This window comes from Periplaneta americana, chromosome 12 (assembly GCF_040183065.1).
Source record: "Periplaneta americana isolate PAMFEO1 chromosome 12, P.americana_PAMFEO1_priV1, whole genome shotgun sequence".
Taxonomy (NCBI): domain Eukaryota; kingdom Metazoa; phylum Arthropoda; class Insecta; order Blattodea; family Blattidae; genus Periplaneta; species Periplaneta americana.
The window spans coordinates 146,330,309-146,343,785 of NC_091128.1; the positions used below are offsets into that span (position 1 = coordinate 146,330,309).

General features: G+C 34.6%; 1 protein-coding gene across 14 annotated transcripts in view; it reads left to right on the forward strand.

Annotated features, from left to right (window-relative positions):
* Positions 1–13,477, forward strand: part of hppy (MAP4K3-like protein hppy) — a 136,067-nt gene that overhangs the window by 5,310 nt on the left and 117,280 nt on the right. For all 14 annotated transcript variants that reach the window (XM_069842162.1, XM_069842163.1, XM_069842168.1 and 11 more), the window contains exons 2-4: positions 4,734–4,791; positions 10,542–10,697; positions 12,993–13,096. In XM_069842162.1, the coding sequence (XP_069698263.1) occupies positions 4,734–4,791; positions 10,542–10,697; positions 12,993–13,096 (318 nt within the window). The remainder of the gene's footprint in view (positions 1–4,733; positions 4,792–10,541; positions 10,698–12,992; positions 13,097–13,477) is intronic.

Consider the following 13,477-nt stretch of genomic DNA (forward strand, 5'->3'; position numbering starts at 1 on the left):
AAGGAAACATAATTTTTAAATAACACAACTATTTAAATGAAATAATGCTTTATATTATCAATAAAGTTATTCAACATCCATCTTGTGGAACCTATTATATTGTAGATAATGAAAATGTTTAATGTAGCTTAGTAAGAAAGTAATTGCATAAAAAAAACAGAGATTTTGTGAAGTGTCTAAAATGTTTTCAACTACTTATGGCAAGGTGGATGCAGATTCTATTATTCCACAATTCAACGACCATATCACGAAATATTAATTACTTACTTACAAATGACTTCTAAGTAACCCGAAGGTTCATTGCCGCCATCGGTCCCTGTCCTGAGAAGATTAATCCAGTCCCTAGTATTACATCCCACCTCTCTCAAATCCATTTTTATATTATCCTCCCATCTACGTCACGGCCTCCCCAAAGGTCTTTTTCCCTTTGGCCTCCCAACTAACATTCTATATGCTTTTCTGGTTTTGCCCATACTTGCTACATGCCTTGTTCATCTCAAACATCTGGATTTAATATTCCTAATTATGTCAGGTGAAGAATACATTGCGTGCAGTTCTGTGCTGTGTAACTTTCTCCATTCTCCTGTAACTTCATCCCTCTTAGCCCCAAATATTTTCCTAAGCACCTTATTTTCGAACACCTTTAGCCTCTGTTCCTCTCTCAAAGTGACAATCCAAGTTTCACAACCATAAATAACAATAGGTAATATAGCTGTTTTATAAATTCTTACCTTCAGGTTTTTTGAGAGCAGACTGGATGACAAAAGTTTCTCAACCGAATAATAATAGGCATTTCCCATATTTATTCTGCATTTAATTTCCTCCCGAGTGTCATTTATATTTGTTACTGTTGCTCCAAACTTGAACTTCTCCACCTTTTCAAAAGATAAATTTCTAATTTTTATATTTCCATTTCGTATTACGTTCTGATCACGGGACATAATCAGATACTTTGTCTTTTCAGGATTTACTTCCAAACCCATCTTTTACTTGCTTCAAGTAAAATTTCCATGTTTACCCTAATAGTTTGTGGATTTTTTCTAACATATTCACATCATCTGCATAGACAAGCAGCTGATGTAACCTATTCAATTCCAAACCCTCTCTGGATTTCCCTAATGGCATATTCTAGAGCAAAGTTAAAAAGTAAAGGTAATAGTACATCTCCTTGCTTTAGCCTGCAGTGAAATGGAAAAGCATCAGATAGAAACTGGCCTATACGGATGGACTCTGCTGTACGTTTCACTGAGACACATTTTAATTAATCGAACTAGTCTCTTGGGAATAGCAAATTCAATAAGAATATTATATAAAACTTCTCTCTTAACCGAATGATATGCCTTTTTGAAATCTATGAATAACTGATGATATACTTTATCCTTATACTCCCACGTTTTTCTCCAATATCTGTTGAATACAAATAATCTGATCAATAATCAATCTATTATGCCTAAAACAGCACTGATGATCCCCAATAATTTCATTTGCATATGGAGTTACTCTTCTCCAAAGGATATTATACAACATTTTGTATGACGTCAACAAAAGTGATATTCCTCGAAAGTTACAGTTGGAACCACCGATTCTGGCGAATGACCTTGCTGACAGTGCCAGTTGACGAGCTTATTGTTGTCCTTCATGAATGAGTTGGAGATAACATTTTCCTCTGCTAGTATCATTGTTATGAAACATACACATGGACCACAGTACAGTCCGAGTGGATAATTTGTAGTGTGCCGCAATGATTTTACAGTACGTCTCCCAGTATGTGTAATATTTGTTTAGTTTTGGAGGTGACTGTCCAGAATCCAATAGAATACTTGGGCGTGCATGTTTACTCTTATGTCCTACCCATTCCAGCTGTGACAGAGATAACAACTGATCTTACAACGGTAACTCGCTCTCGAGTTCACATTAACAAAATCCATCTGCCTAAATCGCTGGCGCTCACTATACTACAGTTAGTCTTGTCCCCCTTCTTAAAGATAGGTAGGCCTACAATAATTATGAACTTCTTCCATTGTTCTGGTACAATTCCCTTTTCCCAAATAGCAAGTACAGGCTTATAAATTTCGATAGATAATGTGCTTCCACCCTCTTGTATCAATTCTGCTGGAATTTGATCGATACCTAGAGACTTGTACTTTTTCAGATTTTCTATCACAATTTCGACTTCAGAAGGTGTGAGTTTGGGTCTAAGTGCCTCAGCACTTTGTGTTTGAATTTCATCCCGATCATTTCTGTTTGGCCTAAGAATGAACAAAAAATTATTACTTTTAAAACTAAATGGCGATTTTTCCATTGATTCTTTTAATTTTGGAATAAATTCGTGCTGAAGTTATTACAAAATTAAAAGAATCAATGAAAAAATAGCTATTTGTTTGAAAAGTAATAATTTTTTTTCTTTCTTACTTAGAATTTCCTCCTTGGTTTCTTTAATGTATTTACTTTTGTCCTGTGACATTACAAATACAACACTATTACAAAATATTATAAGTTAACTATTCCATTGAACTAGAGGATAAACACGAACAGTATTTTTTATCTTGTTTTAGTGCTGCTTATACTTTATATTTTTATTCTTATAGGTAACATGTTTGTTAAAATGTATTTTATTGATTTGTTAATTTATTGTCACTTAAATATTTTATTCTAATTTTTTGTTCAATCTGATAGCCTGTACACCTTCTAGGTTCACTAATCAGGTGATAGGGCATCAGGCAATTTAACATTTCCATAGCACATACTGTAAACACATCGATCGAAGACAGTTTTCAGTCTGTGATACCCTTTCAACCAACAGTTGACCTTGATACTTCAGGTGTTTCGGTTTTTGTGAAATCCAGCAGCCAGAGCGAGCGACTGATCGACAAACATATTATATCAGTGACTCTTGGCCGGCCGATCTTAATGAAATACAGAGCTCTAGGGTGTATCAGAAAAGGGGTAAAAAATTTTTTTTGTGAATTTCGAAAATGACTAAGGTGCAAAAGTTGTGTCATGGTCTTTAATCAGTCCATACAAAATTTTAGCCTCCTACAATAGTTTTTCACCGAGCCTATTTCTTGTTATTTCTTTACTGATTTTCACATTAGAGTAAATTGTTTCCTTTTTTTTTTACAGCTCTTTGCTTGATGTAGGCTGTAAGTTTACATTGAAAATACTCTTTAAATTTATTATAAGACAGAATTATGTCATCCAGCAGCTAAAAACTTTTAATATTTGTCAAAATATATATATATATATATATATATATATATTGCAGGCTACATCAACCCAGAACTCACGAGTTTTCCCTGATTATTTCTTTGGTTTTTTTTTTTTTTTTTTTAAGTTCCCTGATCTTCTCATGGTACTGTAAGCGACATTTACTATTTGTTAGAATGGAGACTTTTTCTAATTTTTAAGCAACAATACCAGCATCAATTTTAGTTGAAAACTGGTTACAGAATTCAAGTCGATTAATTTTGTCCATAGGTTTTAATTGATGAACAACCTAGAGTTTGAACAATTTCAAGGGAAAAATTGTTCCGGAGCCGGGTTTCGATCCCGGGACCTTTGGTTGAACGTACCAGCGCTCTGCCAACTGAGCTACCCGAGAACTCCACCCGACACTGTCTCAACTTTTCCCTTTATATCCACACAACTTGCGTGGGCTGACGAAATGCCAGAGACCCACATCGAGTGCACGCAATCTCTGCGTGACTTGGAATTGTGGTTTTCTGTTAACGTACACAGTAACGTATATATTATGCAAATCTGGGTGGAGTTCCCGGGTAGCTCAGTTGGCAGAGCGCTGGTACGTTCAACCAGAGGTCCCGGGATCGATATCCGGCCCCGGAACAATTTTTCCCTTGAAATTGTTCAAATCTGCTTTACAGGTAGCTTTACCTGAAAGACTAGATTTGCAACCTAGAGTTTATGTGGATGAAAGCCGCAAGCCTTTACTCAATATTCTGTGTACACTGGCACAGGATATGTTCAGTACCACTGGAGGCCGTCATAATGAATGTTTAAGACTGTGAATAACAGTGGTTGTTACAGTCTCAATATTTTGTGATGTTTCTAACGGTTCTCTGTTTACCTGGTGGCTTTTTCTTTTGTGCTGAAGCTGTTTCTTCAAAATCCATCACCCATGTGTTGAGGTATGTGCCAACAGCAGTGCATCATGTCATTCATGTGATATCGCTTGTAGCGGTTGAACTGTTGTTCTTATAAAATAATTTTACATGTACGAGGTGTGTTTTTAAAGTAAGTACCGATAAAAAAAAAAAAAACATTAATTTCTAAATACTTTATTTTCATTCCTTACCTTACACCTTACACTACTTCTCCACATAGTCACCACCATTATTGAGGCACTTGTCATAACGAGAAACCAGTTTTTGTATGCCTTCGTCAAAGAATGATGCCAGCTGTGATGAGAGCCAAGTCTGCACTTGTTTCACAACATCAAGTGCGAATATCAGGCTGATAGTTCTGAACTCGTTAGATTTCTTGATATTATTTTTCTTTGGTATTGGCAGCATAAACAGGTTTTTTATAAGATATGTAGGCTACTGGTGATGATGATACGATAATATGAAAAATGTAATTTTTACCGTTACCGATACATTAAAATGTGAGCTTACATGTACCTTATACTACCCATATAGTGAATTTTTTTACTGTGCGTTCTTTAAATATATGTGAGTATATTTCTTGATTTGTATGTTTACATTTCTTTCTTTCAGGCGAAGCGATTAACTACAAATGATCTAGCGGCCATCAAAGTAATTAAATTAGAACCAGGTGAGAGTTAAATTGCAATATTTTTATTATAACTCGACTCAAATGGTAATTATTATGTAACAATCAGAGCCATATTTAGATGGTGAGAAACTGGGCACTTGTCAAGCGTGGCAGATTTTAGAGGTTGGAAAATTTCTGGAAACTCGTACAAAAACTTGAACATGTCTCTGGTATAGAGTCGTCGTCTTCCTAACAAGTACAGGGTATAAATTGTTGTTTGTCAATGACAGAGTAAGGGGGAAGTCTCTTGTGACCTCAGTTAGTGTTCTGGGTCCCAAAGAAACCCATTTATAAGCTCATGTAAATTTAAAGGGGTTAGAATAACAGTGAAGTAAATAATGTTTTCAGAATAAATTATGTTGCAACAGGGAACAACTATACCATAATAAAACCAGAGTTGTAATCAGAATAATTAAACAACAACAATAATAAAATCTGCATAAAAAACAAAAGACTACAGCCTATACATGAACGTACATTTAACTCATTTTTGTGAAAACTGCTCTTTCATACTGACCTCCTCATTTATGTAATCACTAGAGTCCTGCATTTGATTACCTAGAACCTCCAAGCGACCTGCTATACTGTAGGTATGTATGAAGTAGATCAATGGCACCCAACCCTGCCCACAGTTCAGGTCTGCTGTTCAGTGAACATGAGAAAACAAAACAAAGCTGGGTGCTTGGTTATCAGTGTTGTAATAGAAGAATTTGATAGTGAGCACTTCGTCGGAAAAGAACATGTATTTTCTTAGAAAGAAGTAGTAATTTTTCATTTGAAACACTTAAAATATTTACAGTTATTCATTGTAATGTGTACAGACTCGTAAAGCACATGCTCATAATTTATTTTATTTTAAGTTTGTGCTGACATTTGTTTTTTCATTTGTTAATTCCACTCTTCAATTTAATCTAAAGTATCTTAATGCCTTTTACCTATTGTAAAAATCAGAGATAGACAAATTCCGGGCGGCATGTAGCCGTGGTAAATAAAAATTCATATATGGTCCTCCTATTGTAAAATTGTTTTAATGTCGGAATCATCACAGGATGGCTCTCTGTATTCCATGTTCCATATGTTTTGTTTTATTACATTATCAGTTCAACTGTAATGTATATTTTATACAACAAAGTTTTCTTGGATATAACAAAAAAAAATGTGGTCCTTAATTGAGTTCAAATTTTTTTAAGACTTCAGTTTCTTTTATGTCGCTACAACTAATACATAATATTAACAAAAGCAGTTTTAGGAAGAAATTCGAATGTGCTTCTTATATTAATATTGTTATATTTGTTGCACATCGTAAGATATTGTTACTACATAGCTTCAGTGGAGAACACAGAGTGTCTGTGAGAGTGTGCGTTTGTAGTGCATAGATATTTAATATTGTTCAATATATTTCAGTAAATGTATTTTTTATCTTGGATGGAATTGTTTTTCATTGCATATGTGGGCAAAATGTGGTGGCTCCCGAAAATAAAGGGGCTTCTGAAAATTTTTAGTTTTGTCTAACTGTGGTAAAAATGATCTTTTAATGCAAATAAGCTGTTTTTAAGTAAATACCTTGTTATTATTGTTATTAAATTCAAGTGGTATTTTGTACATGAGTACTATTCCTGTTGTTCCCTGACTTACACACACAGGTACACAATTAATTAGATGCAAACACACAGTACTGGAATCTGTGAGAAGAGACTGTTGACTCACAACTTGCTCCGTACTAAGCAAAGCTAGTATGATCGACGTACACCAAACTTGTATTCAAAGTAACTAAACACAAGACTCTTGTAATCACTTATATTTATAATTTTAGTTATATAAAAAAAAAAACATTATTTTCAGGCAAATGCAAGAAGTAAAAATTAAAATAAAATTCTGTGTGTCTTTTATTTGGAGGGGGAGTGACAATTTTTTTTTTTTTGCACAGAGGTACAAGGACCCCTAAGTATGGCCATGGTAACAGTGCAAATAATTGTGTTTATGAACTAAATGTTATGGTCAGGGAACGGATTTATATGGACTAAAAATATATGAAATATGTAAATATATATGTAGTTATTTTTACCAAAATATGGAATTAAATATGGATTTTTACCAAAATATGGAATTAAATATGGACTTAAAATTATAAAAAAAATGACTATGTACGTTAAATATTGGTACATTTTAATCAAACTAAACAAAAAATATAATGGACGTACCTTATCTTCCAATGTAGTTTCAACAAAACACAATTTTTATTGTCTGTTACCATAACAATAGGTTACAAACATTTCTTTCAAGTGCTGAAAAGTGAATCTTCTTCTATTGTCTCTGAGGATAGATTTATACTGACTAAAAGAGTGTTCGACGTCACAAGAAGTAACTGGTACATAATTCAATTTCACAATGTCTGCTGGGGATAAGTCCAAGTTAATCTTCACTGTTGATTCACCACTCATCACAGCAACAACCTTTTGTAGTTCTTCATATCCAGGGTTTTTTGAAAGTACAGTGTCCACCTTAGCTCTTACTGCATCTGCAACTTTACCTCTACCACGATTCAGTTGTTCCACAGTACTATTTATAATTTCAAAACTTTCAGATAGTGAAAGGTGCCTATTTTGGAGACTTTTGAGCGTTTTTATGATGCATGAAAATGTATGCTGAATGTGAGCTAAGTCATTCTTCACACTTATGTCACAGGTAACTGTTTTCGCAGTATCAATTGAGACTGCATCTTCAGAGTCCAATGCAAGGAGAACATTGTTAATAGAGTCTATATGTTCGGCATAATATTCAACTGCTTCTAGCCATGTACCCCATCTAGTTAAAATTGGCTTTGGTGGCAATGGAATTTCAGGGTACATTTCTTTCAACACGTTAACTCTACTGGGAGCTTTGAGAAATACTTTTTTCACTGATGAAATCAACAAATCTACTTTAGGGAAATTGTCTCTGACCACTTCTGCCACACGATGAAATGCATGCGCCACACAAGTAAAATGAGTCAATTTAGGATATACAACAGATAATGCTTGTCCAGCTTTGACCATATAAGGGGCAGCATCGCTAATAAAGAATAACACATTATCGTACATAATACCCTTTGGCCACAGGATACCCATAGCTTCGTTGAACAGTTTAACTATAGTTTTGTTATTGCACTTTTCTAGAACATCACAATGTAAAAGAATTCGTTCAGAATATTGTTCACTTAACAAACCGATAACTACATTACCAACAAGTCTACCTTCTTTGTCGGGAGTCTCATCAATGGAAACCCAAATTGAACTATCTTTAATTTCATCTCTTATCTTCTGTATTGTCTCATCGTAGATGGATGGAGCATACGTCTTCCTAAGTGTTGACTCATCCGGGATTGTATGTTGAGTATATTTTTCAAGGAATTCCCTGAAGACCTTATTCTTTAGTTTGTAGAGAGGAATATCAGCAGAGATGAGAGAACGGCACAGGTCGATGTTAAACTCAGATCTTACATTCGATGTTGTTGGTTGTGTTAAAAACAATTGTCTCTGCTTGGAATTTAGTTGTTTGTTGGCCTGATGTTTACTAGTTGTAATGTGTTGTTGCACCAGGAACTTTTGTGTAGATGATACTGCACACTGACACAAATTACAAAATAATATTTTATTGTCAGTTGATAAACCATCTTCTTTAAATTCTGAAATGTAACTTGTTAGTTTTGATTTTAAATTGACTGAATGACGTACTTTTGGCATATTTACCGTCTTTATAGTATGATTTACAAAACTGAACCTATGTGTACTCTGACTGGCATTTAACTGTTGAGCTGCACAACTGAAGTCTGTTAAAAATTTTAAATTAAATTAATACAGTTTTGTAACTTACTTTCCCATTGTTGATAGGACTGCTAATTTTCAAATAACTCTGATGTTAAAGGGATTACTGAACATGTGTTTAAATCTCTATTGTTGAAATGTATTTTTAAAAGTTAATGGAATTTTGTTTTGTTTTATTGTTAAACCTAATATAATATGGACTGTTTTATATGAAATATGGAAAATATATGGAAATTAACGAAAATATGTACTAAACTCTAAAATATGGAAAAATATGGAAAATAAAAGTAGGATTTTTCAACCCTACACATTGTGAAACATAAAGATAATGCAAAATATAAATTATATTAGCTTTATAAGTAAATATGTATTTACATATAAATCCTTTCCCTGGTTATGGTGCTTAATAAGTAAATACATCTCATAATAATTCATGTTTATTTTTGTTGATATTTTTATATTATGTTTGACTCTCAAATGAAAAGTCTAATTTATTGTAAACACATATTAAATTGCAAATTACGTGATATATTTCTTATAAATAAAGTTACAGTTGTTGCGCCCTTCATACGAGGGCTATTCATGAAGTAACTTCCGTTTTCATATAGCTTGCGTAACAACAGAGACAGTGGCGCCGCTCTTGCGGTAGAGTGTACCTTGAAGTAATACGCGTCGAGCAGCGGTAGAGTCAAGGTTGTGTCTTTGTTCCTCTCTGAGCCACGTGCTGTCAAAATGTGTGCTGCAATCGCAAGTCCCGCCAGGTGTGAGGTACGTTCTGTAATATTTCTCGTGGCCAAAAACTGTAAAGCTAGTGAAATCCATCCTAACTTTGTGAAGTTTATGGGCCAGACGTAATGAGTGAAGGTGGTGTAAGACAATGGTGCTGTATGTTCAAAAATGAGCGAACCAATGTCCATGATGAAAAGAGAAGTGGTCGACCGAGTATCGTGGATGCAGATCTGATTCGTTTGGTTGACGAAAGGGTTAGAGCAAACCACACGTTCACCATGTCGGAGCTTAGTGAGGATTTTCCACAGATTAGTCGTACTCTTCTGTACAAAGTGATTACCGAAGATTTGGGCTACCGGAAACTTTCTGCGAGATGGGTGCCTAAACTCCTTCCTGAGGAACAAACGGCTCAGCGGATGGGAGCAGCACTGTCCTTCCTTAAGCGTTACGAAAGAGAAGGTGATGCTTTTCTCGATCAGATTGTGACAGGAGATGAGACAAAGCCTTAATCAATGCAGTGGGGCCATACTCACTCCCCGAAAAAGCTCACAAAGTGTTGTCAAACACTTTCCACGAGGAAACTCATCGCAGAAAAGGAATTTTGCTAGTGGAGTTCTTAGAGAGGAATGCCACAATTAACGCTGAGCGTTACTGTAACACACTAACAAACTTGAAAAGGGCCATTCAAAACAAACATCGTGGCATGATGAGCTCTGGGGTGATTTTCCTGCATGACAACGCCCGGCTGCAAACAGCACGTCGTACTGCGACCAAACTGCAAGAGTTCAACTGGGAAGTATTGGATAACCCTCCCTATAGCCCAGATTTGGCGCTTAGCGATTACCATCTCTTCATGCACATGAAGACGTGGCTTCGTTCGAAGCGCTTTGACGATGACGAAGAGTTGAAAACCAGCGTCGTAGGTTGGCTTCAATTGCAGGCGGCCGAATTCTACGATTGCGGAATTTCAAAGCTCGTCAAACGCTACGACAAGTATCTCAATGTGACTGGAAAGTATGTGGAAAAATAAACTAGAGTGTATACTTTCAAACGTATTGTAACCCAATTCTGTAGCGTCATTCACAGTTTTGTAAAAAATAAACGGAAGTTACTTTATGAATAGCCCTCGTACTATGTTATTTATCGACATTAAATAGTAGATATGAAAGTAAAGAAATGGTATAACTTCTTTTCTGAGTCTGTTTTTTATTTCCATAGGCGATGACTTTGCCATTATCCAACAAGAAATTCTTATGATGAAGGATTGTCGGCACCCAAACATCATTGCCTATTATGGCAGCTATTTGCGTAGAGATAAATTGTGGATTTGTATGGAATACTGTGGGGGCGGGTCCCTTCAAGATATATACCATAGTAAGTATTCGAAATTATCATTTAGTTTTTTTCATATTCATAGTTATCTTAGAATTGAAAGTTGTTTCATTAGAATTGAAAGTTATTTCATTGAGGTCTCCTACAAGAATGATTTATTCAAAATACAATACAATGAAATTGTGGTAATTGTTTTTCAGAATGTAGACATTTTACAAATGTCCTTTATGGTTAATGAATAATTGAGTCTCTGGACCTAAGGTACATGGATTTATTCCCAGTATAGAATGGAGAATAGGCAGGAAATATCCCAATTTCAACTTCCGTCAAATGAGGAAGTAAAGGTGGTGGCCAATGTGTAGTAGATTTAGTACGTGTGAAAGATTCCTTTGTTTATGAATAAATATGAAGGCAAAATATTATTATTATTATTATTATTATTATTATTATTATTATTATTATTAATATTAATATTATTACGTAACATATATAATTTTGAGAATAAGGTTCTTAGGAAAATATTTGGGACTAAAAGGGATGAGGTTACAGGAGAATGGAGAAAGTTACACAACGCAGAGCTGCACGCATTATATCCTTCACCTGACATAATTAGGAACATTAAATCCAGACTTTGAGATGGGCAGAGCATGTAGCACGTATGGGCGAATCCAGAAATGCATATAGAGTGTTAGTTGGGAGGCCAGAGGGGAAAAGACCTTTAGGGAGGCCGAGACGTAGATGAGAAGATAATATTAAAATGGATTTGAGGGAGGTGGGATATGATGATAGAGACTGGATTAATCTTGCTTAGGATAGGGACCAATGGCGGGCTTATGTGAGGGCAGCAATGAACCTCCGGGTTCCTTAAAAGCCAGTAAGTAAGTAAGTAACATATATAATGGAATGAATGTGAAAGAGTTCTCTTCTTCTTCTTATTCTTCTTCTTCTTCTTCTTATCACATATTAAGTCAGGTGGCCTTTTACTGTCTCACTCGATCGTTTCAGCAGACGGCCCACAAATAATGTCTACATTATATTTTATAGCTATAAAGACAAGGCATTCAACATGAATTGAGCACTCAGAATTAAATCAATTTATTAGGTTAATTTATTGGTACAAACAAAACGAAATGGAATGGTTATCACAAAAAATTCCAGCGAGCAAAGAAAGACAAAAAAAAAATTTAATTTCGATGATCTGATGAAAATTTTAAAATATATACCAACCATGTACCTTAATTTTTATAAAAATCTTATTCACAATAATGTTAATGTTGGAGACGAATGTGAAAGTATGGAAATGGAGTTGGATTAGTTAAACTTTAGTTTTATACGTCTAGATTTAATGTTCCTAATTATGTTAGGTGAAGAATATAATGCATGCAGTTCTGTGTTGTGTAATTTTCTCCATATTGCCATAACTTCATCCCTCTTAGCCTCAAAGGACTTTATTCTCGAACACCATTAACCTCTGTTCCTCTCTCAAAGTGAGAGTTCAAGTTTCACAACTTTACAGAAGAACCAGTAACATAACTGTTTTATAAATATGTTCAATTTTTTTGAAACGAGACTAGATAACAAAAGCTTCTCAACTGAATAATAACAGGCATTTCCCATACTTATTCTGCTTCAAATTTCCTCTCGAGTGTCATTTATATTTGTTACTGTTGCTCCAACATATTTTAATTTTTTCACCTCTTCAATTCAATTTTTATATTTCCATTTTGTATTATGTTCTGGTCACGAGACATAATCATATACTTTGTCTTTTCGAAATTTACTTTCAAACCTATCTCCTTACTTGCTTCAAGTAAAATTTCCGTGTTTTCCCTAATAATTTGTGGATTTTCTCCTAACATATTCACATCATCCGCAGAAACAAGCAGCTAATGTAACCCGTTCAATTCCAAAACCTCTCTGTTTTCTTGGGCTTTCCTAATGGCATATTCTAGAGCAAAGTTAAAAAGTAAAAGTTATAGTGCATCTCTTTGCTTTAGCCTGCAGTGAATTGGAAAAGCGTCAGATATAAACTGGCCTATACAGACTCTGCTGTATGTATCACTGTGATACATGTTAATTAATCGAACTAGTTTCTTGGGAATATCAAATTCAATCTGGTCATAGATGAAGTGTGCCAACAGCAAGGCATCTTATTGCAGCCTCTGTTATTACATTATTTGCAGTTATGGCTGAGAGGAGAAGGGTAACAGTGATCTGGATTTTAGTTCCATGTGAAAGAAAGCCTAGCATCTTTTCTGTTAAAAACTCAGAAAATAGGTCGTGAAATATGTATTCATAGTGATACATAAAATTAATAAATCGCATATTTTGTTGCAGTTACAGGTCCATTGACTGAACCACAAATTGCTTACATGTGTAAGGAGACTTTACATGGGCTGGCCTACCTCCACAGCATGGGCAAAATGCACAGGGATATAAAAGTAAGTTCAGAATTCTTTATATTTAAAAGCTTTGCATTGAAAAAACTACTCAAATGTGTATTACAAGCATTTAATCACTGTAGTTTTGATTATCACCCTCTAATTTATTGTTTTCAGATTTTATTTTTGTAATAATTACATTCATTAGATCAAAGTAGCACAAATTATTATATGCTCGAAGTCACTCTCAAGACGACTGTATTTCAATTGATAGTTTTTAATGAGATTAACTTTTTTTTGTTTTCATTTTCTTGAATTTCATCATTCTAGTTTTGTATGCCTTTCTTGTTTCTTTTTATTAATCTTTTGTCTAGACCTTCTGCTGTTTTTAACATTAGATCTTTGAAATCCTATCATTCTTCGTTTATATTCATATTTCCA